Source organism: Sorex fumeus, unplaced genomic scaffold (assembly GCF_029834395.1).
Source record: "Sorex fumeus unplaced genomic scaffold, SorFum_2.1 ptg000075l, whole genome shotgun sequence".
Lineage (NCBI taxonomy): Eukaryota > Metazoa > Chordata > Mammalia > Eulipotyphla > Soricidae > Sorex > Sorex fumeus.
Window position 1 is genome coordinate 1,028,724 of NW_026606132.1, and position 13,638 is coordinate 1,042,361.

General features: G+C 41.3%; 1 protein-coding gene across 1 annotated transcript; it reads left to right on the forward strand.

The window, feature by feature from the left end:
• The first annotated feature begins 264 nt into the window (after positions 1-264).
• Positions 265-1,230, forward strand: LOC130038329 (olfactory receptor 11A1-like). The gene has a single exon (XM_056130225.1). It carries the CDS (start codon positions 265-267, stop codon positions 1,228-1,230), a length of 966 nt encoding a protein of 321 aa, XP_055986200.1.
• Positions 1,231-13,638: the final 12,408 nt, after the last annotated feature.

Genomic DNA, 13,638 nt, shown 5'->3' on the forward strand with positions numbered 1-13,638 from the left:
CTTTATGAATATGAGAAGTTTTTCAGAATTGTTCTTTTTCCCACTTAATATCCTCATCATTATTCCATATAAGTTCAGCTGATGTCTATAAAACAATTTTTGGAGGCAAATTTAACTATGTGGAGGAACAATCCCTAATAAGGGCCTTCATCAACACAGAACTCCAATTATTGATAGAATTACAATTGTAATTACAATTACAATTCACCGATAGAACTGGAAATTGTAGGAAGTGCAAGTGGTAGAGTGACCAGACACAAAACTATGAAGAAACTCATACTTCCCCAGGAAATTCTGACATCTATGGGGTCAGGAAATATTACTGTTATGGTGACTGAGTTTATAATACTGGGATTTGGAGATCTCAAGGAATTGGGTCTCTTACTCTTTCTGGTGTTTGGCATAGTATACCTAGCCACCATTGCTGGTAATCTCCTCCTTATAGTCCTGGTGGTTACTCAGAGGAGACTCCAGACACCAATGTATTTCTTTCTGGCAAACCTCTCTTGCTTGGAGATCTGTTATACATCCAACATTATGCCTAGAATGCTTGTGGATTTATTGAGAGAGAACAAAGTGATTTCCATGGTTGGTTGTATTATTCAGCTCTACTTCTTTGGGGCACTGGGCAGCACTGAATGTTACCTCCTGGCAGTGATGTCCTATGACCGGTATCTGGCTGTCTGCCGGCCCTTGCACTATCCAACACTAATGCACGGGACTGTATGCATGGGCCTAGTAATTGGCTCTTGGGTTAGTGGTTTTACAGTGGCAGCTGCTTTCCAGGCTGCTATGATATCCAGTTTGACCTTCTGTGGTGGCAATGAGATTGATCACTTCTTTTGTGACTTAAAACCTCTGCAGAAGCTCTCCTGCTCAGATCCCTATCTGATTAACCTTGTCTGCATGAATCTAACAGCGTTGGTGACACTGGCTCCCTTTGGACTAACCCTTGTGTCCTACTGGAAGATTATTTCCACAGTCTTGCATATACCTTCCACGACTGGTAGACAGAAGGCATTCTCCACTTGTTCTTCTCATTTAGTGGTCGTGACCTTGTTTTATGGGACCTTGATTCTGGTCTATGCTGTGCCTTTGGCTAATCGGGTGCCAGTTGTCAACAAAATTTTCTCTGTACTTTATACTGTTGTCACTCCCATGTGTAACCCCCTCATCTATAGCCTCAAAAACAAAGATGTCAAGGAAGTCTTGAAGAAGCTGAAGATTTGATTCTACAGTGACGAGTTTCATTTATTGACAAAAATGATGGCACTCTAGAAGTCAAAGAACTGTCCCCTTTATAAGGGAACTATCTAACTAGGAAAACAGGGTAGATTATAACTTTTACAACATGAAATATTGTATACTCCTTAAACAATCTACTTAGTTGCTTTTGGGTGAAGAGTGTATCAATTTCTTTTAGTCCCAGATCTTTGAGATTATCCAGTGTTTCTTTGAACATTTTCATGCTGCTAGATGTGAGGAGTGCTATTTAGTTTTTGAGGGGAAACTTTCTAGTATAAAAAAGAGTAATTGCTGCATATAATCCACCCAAAGCTCAGTCTTGGATTGATATTGAATTGCTAGATGTATTTAAGTTCTGTTCAATTTTTATTTTCTCTCTGAGGGCCCTTAATAATTTAGACTTCGATGTCTCGAGAATGGAGGATGGGTTACAACTATGCTAACTCCATAGGAATGAGAGGACTGGTTAATTGGAGCCATCACATTTACTTGTTTCTGCATACAGGCTAGAATTGTGCTCCTGAAACTGTGTTAAATGGCTAATTATGACATCACAATTCTGACTGGTTTTGGATTATAAAGATAAAGATGCAATCTAATAAAATATATAGAAACTCATTAGAAGACTTGTTTTGGAGAAATGTGCATTAAGAAGTTACAGCAGTTTGTTAGATATGTATTGCCTCAGGGTACTCTTTTCCAAGTTGAGTTTTATCTGGCATTTATAGCCACCTACTGTGTTTTCCTTCTGTTTGTTTTTCTGACCCCACTTTCCCTTCCTCAGCGCCCCAGATTTTCCCGCTGTGTACCTGAGTTTGCCTTCTTGGCCTCACTTGTGCTTTTGTTTCTAATTTTTGTACCTGTCACCAGTTACCTAGCATTATCAACTGGCATGTTCGAACTAGATTCAAAGAGTGGAGTAAAGAAAAACATTATTCTCTGATAAATAAAAAAAATTATGCATTTATTCACTCAGTCAAAATATTTATTGAAAATGGAAAAAATATTTGTTGAGCGCCTACTTTTATTCTGGTATTGTGTTAGGTGTTTAGAATTGAATAGTGAATAATGTAGTTACAGAAACTTGAAAGACGATGTTCAAATTGCTCAGGATGTATACTTTCACATTGCTATAGACTAGCTAGATGCCAAAGACTGCCATAAGAAACATTTCTGCACTTAAAATCCCATTATTTTTACTTACATTAATTTAAAAATAGCCGTGTAATAAGTATAAAACCACACAGTGTAAAGACTTCCCTAGCAGTTTTCTGTGGTCTTTTGTGGTCTGTGAACAAACACAGATAATCATAATTCCCTTGTTTAAATAAATTCACCCCAGTTTTCCCCTTCAAGACCCAACTTAAGTCATAATTTGTCTTGGAACTCTTCATACTTACTGCTTACCTCATTTCTTCCTCCATGAATTATTTTATTCCTCATCATTTGACGAGTAGCAGTTTTTGTATGTAAGCCCTGTCTTCCCAGAGAGATTGTAAACCTTTCAAGGGCAGAGACAGAAAATCTTTTCTAGCTCTACCCTCAGGTATCCAGCACAGTTCATTACACAAGTAGACATTTGATACTTTTCTTCACAGTACAAAATACAAAATGTTTCAAGGTATTCCTTGAAACTGTCTTACATCCTTCCCCAATTTTATCTCCCACCAGACTCCAACCTAAAATGTATAATATACCCCTTCATCTCTTATTACTCATGCATTTTGCCTGAAAAATACTTCCCATATCTGCTCTTACTTGGACAATTCCTGTTTACCCTTTATACTTGGATACATCATGATCCTCACCTATTTTCTCCTATTCAATATATCAAGTAGAGCTATGTACTACTGAATCCCATGTAATTTATTGTGGATCTATGTATGAATGGAAATAGCATTGTCTGCTGACATTTTCATTGCAGTTTAGTGCCTAGAAGAATGCATGGTGTAAGACAATCATTGGAGCCATAAAGAGAGAGAGTACATGGAGTAAGGCATTTGTCTTGCATACAGTTAACCCAGGTTTGATCCTAGGTACCTCATATGGTTCCCAAAGCTGTCTAGGAGTAATACCTGAATGCAGAGGAGGGAGTAAGCCCTAAGGACAGTTGAAGGTGGTCCCCAAACAAAAACAATCAAAAAGAGGCACTAAATAAGTACTTATTGAGGTCATAGTTGAATGGTTGTATGCCGTTTTTTCATATTAGATAGCTACTGTTTCCCAAACTTTAACTATCACCTGTATAATAATGATGTCTCCATAACTTAATAATGTGACATATGCTATAGAGGAAAGACCTACAATTATAGGAAGGCATACGTAAGGGGACCTACCTCATTTATATTGGAGTGGAGATATAAGAGAAATCTCCAAGTACACGATATTTGAACTGAAACTTGAAAGGCAAACAGGAAAATTCAAGCAAATATAAGTTATAAGGAAGGGAAGTAAATAATTCCCAAACTTCAGTAGCAGGACTATACATGATCATTCTTGGGGGTCACCAGTGCTATGCCTGGTGGTGCTGGAAAGGAGCATCCAGTGCCAGGAATTAAGCTCAGGGCTTCCCACATGCTAAACATATGCTCTACTACCTAAGTCATCACCCTAGATCACAACAAGAATGAATTTTAATGTAATGGAAGTGGAGTGCTAGTATACATTGGGAAATCTCTTAGAACACAACTGGAATGCTGCAAGTGATATGATAGTATTCTGGATTTGGAGAATTGTGGCAGTGATGTGGAGAAATAAACTGAACTTGAGGAACTCGAGCAATAGTACAGCAGGTATGTTGCTTCCCTTGCACTAAGCTGGCCTGGGTTCAATCCATGGCAACCCATATGGTCCCATGAGCCCACCATTAGTCACTCTTGAGTGTGGAGTCAGAAATAAGCTTTTAGCACCACCAAGAATGGCCCCAAAACAGAACAAAAATGAATTAAACTTGATATATTTAAAAGTAGAAATGATGGGCCTACTGATGAATTATATTGGGGATATCAGTGATATTTTAGTTGTTTTATGAATTAGGCCAGAGAGATAGTACAGATATTTAAGTGCTTGCTTTTCAACATCTGATTCTGATTTGATCTTCAGTACTACATACGATTTCCTGAGCACTACCAGGAGTGATCCCTAAACCCAGAGACAAGAGTGAGCACTGGGTACAACCAGTGAGGCCTAACTACCTCTCCTCAACAACAACAACAACAACAACAACAACCAAAATTATGAATTTATCATATGATTGTACTGTTTACTGGACTGGGAGAAAACTGGAATAGAACTTGATTTGGAGAGAAAACAAATAATTAGGTCATTTTAGATCAATATATTAGTCTAGAATTCAAACTATTTCTGATATCTGAGCTATTAATATGAACTTAAAAGCTATCAGTATGCAGGTGACATTTTAAAACATGAAAATTAATGAAATACTATAGTTCTGTAGGAAAAGTGAAGAGATACAAGGACTCCAGGGAACTTCATCAGTTAATGGTTATGTAGAAGTTAAGAAACTAGCAAACAAAACCAAGAAGTGGAAACTTAGATAGGAGAAAAGTGTTTTAGCTCATGCAAATATAGAGGAGTGGTTTAAAGAGGAAAGTTTGGAAAATTATGCCTAAGTATGCTGAGAGGAGAAGTAAGCTAAGAAAGAAGAATCTCTGATAGCATGGTGAGCACACACACACAAACACACACAAAGGGCTTTTGATAGAGTGATGAGAGTAGGAAGCCATGCTGAAGTGAGATGAAACAAAAGAATGCACTGTAGCACTGTCCTGTTGTTCACCAATTTGCTCGAGCGGGCCCAGTAACGTCTTCATTTTGAGACTTGGTTGTTACTGTTTTTGGCATATCAAATATGTCATGGGTAACTTGCCAGGCTTTGCCGTGCGGGCGAGATACTCTCGGTAGCTTGCCGGGCTCTCCGAGAGGGGTGGAGGAATCGAACCCAGCTTGGCTGGGCTGGCTGCGTGCAAGGCAAATGCCCCTGCCCACTGTGCTATTGCTCCAGATTATTGCTAATTAAAATAAAAGAATAAATATTATATATTTATATTGTAAAAATATACTATGTAGTGTCCTTTTCTTCTGCTTTTTTTGGGCCACACCTGGTGATGCACAGGGGTTACTCCTGAGCTAATTCGCGAGCATGGTTTGGCGCATGCCTCAGGCAACCGCAAGCTAACGTCCGAGCTCGCAAAGCAGTGCAGAGATGCGATCAAGGAAGACGTCAAAGAGAGAAGAGCAGTACTGGTAGATGCGGCAGAAGCTGGGAAAACTATTCGTAACGCCCGCCTGTCCTTCGCCAACTACAAGACCAAGATAACTGCCCTCCGATGTCCTGATGGATCCAACACATCCTCCAGAACGGCAATGGAGAAGATTATCCATGACTTCTACTCAAATCTCTTCGATAGCCATGTCCACTTGCCGACATACCAAATTCCACAGGATGGATATGTCGTTCCCAACGTTCTCCCTTTCGAAATCCGACACGCCATTTCTTTGGTAAATAAACAAACAGCACGCGGCCCAGACAAGATCAGACCTGAACACCTGAAGAACCTGCCGTCAGTACTCATCAATACACTGGCTCGGCTCTTCACTAGCTACCTGTCTGAATGCAAGGTTCCATCCCAATGGAAAAGCAGCAGGACCGTACTACTGTTCAAGAAGGGAGACATCCATGACATTGGCAACTATCTCCCGATCTGCCTATTGTCTGTCATCTACAAGTTGCTCAGTCGAGTCATCCTAAATGGGATTGGCAGAACATTAGATGAAGGACAACCATGCGAGCAAGCCGGGTTCCGCAAAGGATTCAGCACCATCGAACATATCCACACAATAACCAAACTCATTGAGGTTTCTCGGGAGTTCAAGATGCCGCTCTGTTTAACGTTCATTGATTTAAAGAAGGCCATTGATTCTGCTGAGACGGAAGCGGTCATTGAAGCCCTAGCCAATCAGGGCATTCAAGCCCAATAAATCAAGATCCTCCGTGAGCTGTATTGCGGATTCACTACCAGGATCTCACCATTCTACAAAGAAGTGATCATGCATGTCAAGAGAGGGGTGCGGCAGGGTGATACCATTTCACCGAAACTCTTCAGTGCCACCCTCGAGAACATCATGCGACGACTGGAATGGGAAGGAATGGGAGTGAAGATAGATGGTCGGCAATTACACCACCTCCGCTTTGCTGATGACATTGCATTAATAACACCAAACATCAACCAAGCGGCACAAATGCTGGCCGACTTTGACCGTGAGTGTGGAAAGGTAGGACTACAGCTGAATCTTATGAAGACAATGTTTATGAGAAACAGCCTCGTTCCTGACGCCCCATTCGCTCTCAACGGAACGACCATCTCCGTATGCAACAGCTATGTGTACCTATGTCAAGAAGTCAACATGACAAATGACCTGGCACCCGAGCTGCGCAGGAGGAAGAGAGCGGCTTGGAACGCCTTCAAGAACGTCGAGGAAATAGCTAAGAGGACCAAGAACCTCCGGCTCCGGGCACATCTCTTTGATTCCACTGTTCTTCCTGCATTAACATATGCCTCAGAGACCTGGGCCCTACGCAAACAAGATGAGAACGCTATTCAGGTCTCCCAAAGAAGAATAGAAAGAGCTATGCTTGGAATATCACGTTTCACTCAAATGAGAGAACGAATCCGGAGTTCTGACATCCGTCGACGATTAAGAATCAGGGAGGCTGTCTCATTTGCCAAGGTGTCAAAAATCAGATGGGCTGGTCACGTAATGAGATTTAAAGACGACCGCTGCACTAGAGCTGTTACCGATTGGATTCCACGGGATGTCAAAAGACCGCGTGGCCGCCCACCTACCAGATGGTCAGACTTCTTCGTCAAGATCATGAACGATCGGTTTGAGGCTCTTCATGTTCCCAGAGAGAACAAATGCCATTGGGCTACACTAGCATGCGACAGGGACAAATGGAGACGTTACTGGTGCCCGTTCAAGCAAATCGACGACTAACGGGAAGTTAAGTGATTAAGTGATTGTAAAAAGATACTATGTAGTGTCCTTTTTTTCCGCTTTTTTTTTGGCCACATCTGGTGATGCATAGGGGTTACTCCTGGCTCTGGCTCTGCACTCAGGAATTAACCCTGGCGGTGCTCAGGGGACCATATGGGATTCTGGGAATCGAACCTGGGTTGTCCATGTGCAAGGCAAACACCCTACCTGCTGTGCTTTTGCTCCAGCCCCTGTAGTGTCCTTTTGGAGAAGCCTGACACTGAAATAAAAATGATTGGTGATAGATAAGGAAACTTAAGAAAAGATGGTTTTTGTAATGTGAAATAATAATACATATTTTGGATACATTTGGAGAATTCATTAGAATGGAAGAAATGGGAGATTCACAAGGCGGGTGTTCTATGGTCTCAGTAAAGGGTGAAAGGTTCAAATTTCAGAGCATGTGTGAAGGGACAAAGGAGACGGTGGTCCGATCCCGTTCGAAATTTTGGGACAACAGCGACATCAGTCAGGCAAAACCGTTGATTGAATATGATGTGGTCTATTTCGTTGTGGAATTGTCCACCGGGAGACTCCCATGTCCATCGTTTAGATTCTGCCTTCTGGAACTGTGAGTTACCATGAATGGTCTTGGTCGACATGATGAACTCAGACAGTCTCTCACCCTGTTCATTCCATTCTAGGCCATGGGTCCCGATGTGAAGTTCTTCAGCTGATCTTCTCGGTCCTATCTTGGCATTAAAATCACCCACAATGATCTTGTAGAAGGTGTGGTCTTCTTTATAGAACTTCTCCAGCTCCATGTAGAACTTCTCAATTTTTCCTTCATCATAATTAGATGTTGGTGCGTAGACAACGAAGATAGAAACTGCAGGCAGTGAGCCACATCTATTCAAATGTAAACGTCCGATTCGGGTTGTTAGGCATTCGAATGAATCAATGGTCTTGGCCAACTTTGTGTTGACAAGGACACCGATGCCTCCAACACCTCTTTTATCGCATGTTCTGAGGAACATTTCTTCTGCAGTGTCGAAAACGGCATGGTGAGATTCGTGCCTTCTTGTCTCGGTCAGACCAATGATGTCGTACTTGATCATTCGCCCTTCTACCTTAAGGTCCTCGATGGATGCATCTGATGCTAGCGTACATGCATTGAAAGTACAGACGATCATTTTTGTCTTCCTTCGTTGTGGCAGCCTAGGTCGGCCTTGAGATTTTGTCGGCCTCTCCTTTCTCATCCTTCTCAGTGCTGCCATGTCGGTGAAGCCTTCAGGGTCAGGTGAATGAGACCAGTTGTAGTTACTGATTTTGGCATATCGAATACACAGCGGATAGCTTGCCAGGCTCTTCCGTGCGGGCGGAATACTCTCGGTAGCTTGCCAGTCTTTACGAGAGGGATAGAGGTTTTGGGGTGACCTCTAATCACCCTTGTAGGTGTTACCATATTTGAACCCTATCAAATATGGTACGACAATTCCAGAAGATAGGTATTTAGTGTCATCTGTCATCTACAAGTTGTTCACTCGAGTCATCCTAAATAGGATTGGCAGAACACTAGATGAAGGACAACCATGGGACAAGCAGGGTTCCGCAAAGGATTCAGCACCATCGACCATATCCACACGATAACCAAGCTCATTGAGGTTTCTTGGGAGTTCAAGATGCCGCTCTGTTTAACGTTTATTGATTTAAAGAAGGCCTTTGATTCTGTTGAGATGGAAGCGGTCATTGAAGCCCTAGCCAATCAGGGCATTCAAGCCCAATACATCAGGATCCTCCGTGAACTGTATTGCGGATTCACTACCAGGATCTCACCATTCTACAAAGAAGTGATCGTTGATGTCAAGAGAGGGGTGCGGCAGGGTGATACCATTTCACCGAAACTCTTCAGTGCCACCCTCGAGAACATCATGCGACGACTGGAATGGGAAGGAACGGGAGTGAAGATAGATGGTAGGCAACTACACCACCTCCGCTTTGCTGATGACATTGTTTTAATAACACCAAACATCAGCCAAGCGGCACAAATGCTGGCTGACTTTGACTGTGAGTGTGGAAAGGTAGGACTACAGCTGAATCTTACGAAGACAATGTTTATGAGAAACAGCCTTGTTCCTGACGCCCCATTCGCTCTCAATGGAATGACCATCTCCGAATGCAACAACTATGTGTACCTAGGTCGAGAGATCAACATGACAAATGACCTGGCACCCGAGCTGCGCAGGAGGAAGAGAGCGGCTTGGAACGCCTTCAAGAACGTCGAAGAAATAGCTAAGAGGACGAAGAACCTCCGGCTCCGGGCACATCTCTTTGATTCCACTGTTCTTCCTGCATTAACATATGCCTCAGAGACCTGGGCCCTACGCAAACAAGATGAGAACGCTATTCAGGTCTCCCAAAGAAGAATAGAAAGAGCTATGCTTGGAATATCACGTTTCACTCAAATGAGAGAACGAATCCGGAGTTCTGACATCTGTCGACGATCAAGGATCAGGGATGCTGTCTCATTTGCCAAGGTGTCGAAAATCAGATGGGCTGGTCACGTAATGAGATTTAAAGACGACCATTGGACTAGATCGGTTACTGATTGGATTCCATGGGATGTCAAAGGACCGCGTGGCCGCCCACCTACCAGATGGTCAGACTTCTTCGTCAAGATCATGAATGATCGGTTTGAGGCCCTTCATGTTCCCGGAGCGAACAGATGCCATTGGGCTACACTAGCACGCGACAGGGACAAATGGAGACGTTACTGGCGCCCGGTTGAGCAAATTGACGACTAAGGGGAAGTTAAGTGATTAAGTGATTAAGTGATTTAGTGGGAGGAAAATCTGAAAGTCTAATGCTTCCAAGATAGTTCCTAACAACACTCTCTGTATCAGACAAACCTCCAATCCCTAAAAATAGCTTGAAAACATCCAGAAAAAGTATAATTGTGTCAAATTCATTTGGCATAATAAGATATTAAATTATCTGTTTGAAACAATTACAGTGAATGAGGTTCTATTACTTCAAGAGATGCTTTTATAATTTGAGACATGCTCTCATAATGAGTACTTCCTTGCCATTTGCAAACAGATGAAGTGTTATGGTATCTGCCAAACCAAAACAAGCCACATTAGCATCTGCCATTGTGGGTATGCATCTGCATGAAACATTTTGTGTCTCTGGGGTGTGTATGTGTGTGTGTATTTAAGCTGGTGTATATTTATGCGTGAAGAAACTAGCAGTTATGAGGGAATACAATTTTTAATGAATTTATTTTAATGTAAGCACACGATTCCTGCTCAGCTTATCACCATTATCATAGTTCTACTTTCCTATTACAGTGCTTTATTTGACCTTTTTCAGTGGGGATCTCATAGGTCAAATTTGGCTAAATTGAAGATTGCTTGGATTAACTGATCCTCTCTTCTTGTTGAGCCCAGCAACCTTATTGCCCCATCGCGTAGCCTCAATTACATCCTCTAGCCAAAGCTGCCACCTGTTCTTTGGTCCATTCTGGCCAGAGTCACTCACTTCCTTGAAACTGACCTAGTGACCCTACTTTGGCTAAGTTAAGCACTAGGCCTGGCAGAACAAGTTTGTACTGCAGGGCTTTGCACGGTGTGAACCATGCTCCCTTGGTAACAGTAAGAAAATGGATACATGAGAGACTGCTTCAAGGGGCGGAGTCAGAGGGGCAGATTACTGGTTTTGATGCAAAGAAGTATATGAGAAATATAAAGCACCCTTCGTCTAACGAGAAAAAAAGTTGTAGAAATCAAATGAGAACCAAGTCTGGAGCATGCTGAGTTATCACTAGGATGGACGAGAAAAGAAAAGTAAAAAGAAAGTACCAATATGGAATAAACTGGATCCTGGAATATTCTGGATCCTTATGAGAGCCAAAAAGTTTATTTCAACACTGTCCCCGGAAACATAGCAGCTAGTCGTTTACTGAGAAACTTTATGTTGAGCACTTTCTGGATACTTTGCAAATCTCAGTAAACAAGACATAGCATCATCTCTCATGGAACTTTTTGCATATTTGGGATCAAGATGAAAGTTCATTTTTATAATTTTGTGTGAGATATTCTACAACAGTAGTGAGAGAAGACCATCAGGAATGAGCAGAGTCAGGAGTCAGCCCTGAGCACTGTCTGGTGTGACCCCAAAATTGAAAACAATGGTTTAATCAAGTGAGTAGTAGGATGGGTGATAACTATTTAGAGGATACCCACTTTGCTTCAGGATTAAACAAAAAATTCTCTCCTTGAAATGGGAGGTCATTTATGAATTGGCTCTCATTGGTCTCAGTTTTCACCTTTGTTTACATGCTAGATCCAGCCACACTGATTTTCTTGCAGAGGGTTACTGAACATTGAATCGAATCCATTGCAGATTATGATAATTTTATAGTAAATTTTCTCTTCAGATTCCTCAATGGAATTTTACTTACTTATCATCATCCAACTCAGGTAACACCTACTCTGGAACAAACCTTACTCTCTCAAATGGAGATGGCTGCATCTATACATTTTATAGGACAGTTATAACAAAGTACCATTAAACAACTGAAATTGACACAGAAAATATAAGTTTATTTTCCCATAGTTATCTAAGTTAAAAGTCTAAGATTAATTCCTATAAATGAACTAAAAAAATCCATCCCATTTCCTCCTATAAACTTCTAGTAGTTTGCAGGCAACCTTTGGTATTCCTTGATTTATAGATACATCATCACAATTTATAGCTTTATTTCAGCACAGTTCTTTTTGTGTCTTTGTGTATTAATCTCCCTTTTATTAATACACATTATACTAAATTAAGGCCCTTGCTTCTATAAAGACTTTATATTCAAATAAGATTATTATTCCTAGGTTCTGAGCATTATAATTCCAACATATCTTTCTTTTTTTAATTTTTATTAGTGAGACACAATGAGGTACAGTTGTAGACTTACAATTTTTGTGCTTGGGTTTCAATTATACAATGATCAAATACCCATCGCTCCACCACTGCCCATTTTCCACCACCACAGGTCCCCATATCCCTCCCATCCCCGGTCCTCACATCCCAACTTGCCTCTGTGGCAGGGCATTCCCTTTTGTTCTCTCTCTCCTTTTGGGTGTTGTGGTTTGCAAAAGAGGCATTGAGTGGCAATCATGCTTGGTCTATAGTCTACTTTCAGCATGCTTCTCCCATCCTGGGAGAATCCTCCCAACACCATTTACTTGGTGCTCCCTTATCAATCTGAGCTCCCTTTTCCCCTAGCATGTGTGGCTGGCCTCCAACCCATGGAGCAAAATTTCTGGTACTAATCTAAGCCACTCTTGGGTGTTAGTCTCCTATTTTGTTACTTTATGTTCCCCAGATGAATGCAATTTTCTATGTCTGTCCCTGTCTTTCTGACTCATTTATTAACATGATACTTTCCATGTAGTACCACTTGTATGTAAATTTCATGATTTCATCTTTTCTAATCACTACATAGTACTCCATTGTGTAAATGTACCAAAGTTTCTTTAACCAGTCATTTGTTCTCGGGCACTCAGGTTTTTTCCAGATTCTGGCTATTGTAAAGAGTGCTGTAATGAGCAAACAAGTGCAGATGTCACTTCGACTATACCTTTTTGCCTCTCTGGGACATATTCCCAGGAGTGGTATTGCTGGGTCAAATGGGAGATCAAATTCTAATTTTTTGAGAATCGTCCATACTGTTTTCCAAAAGGGCTGAACCAGTCGGCTTTCCCACCAGCAGTGAAGAAGGGTCCCTTTCTCGCCACATCCACACCAACACTTGTTGCTTTTGTTCTTGTGGATGTGGGCCAGTCTCTGTGGTGTGAAATGATATCCCATTGTGGTTTTGATCTGCATCTCCCTGATGATTAATGATGTGGAGAATTTTCTAATGTGCCTTTTAGCCATTCGAATTTCTTCTTTGAGAAATTTTCTATTCATTTTATCACCCCATTTTTTGATGGGGTTGGATGTTTTCTTCTTGTGGAGTTCAACCAGTATTTTGTATATCCTTGATATCAACCCCTTGTCGGATGTGTATGCGGCTAATATCCTTTCCCATTCTGTAGACTATCTTTGTATTTTGGTCACTGTTTCAACGTATCTTTCTTGAGAGGACAAAATTCACATCATAACAGTACCTCTTCCCAATACCAACTTATAAGGAAACTATGTATAAGAGCAGTAATAATACACATTAAAATGGTATTTATTATTATATATCACCATTAAACTGTCAACTCCATGGAAACAATAGTCAAGCTTTATTCATTATTCTATCCCTAGAACTTGAAACAAACCCAGCACACAGTAGGCACTTAATACATATTTCTTATGATATAAGTGTCACTTGTATCAAAGACCAGTCCCTTC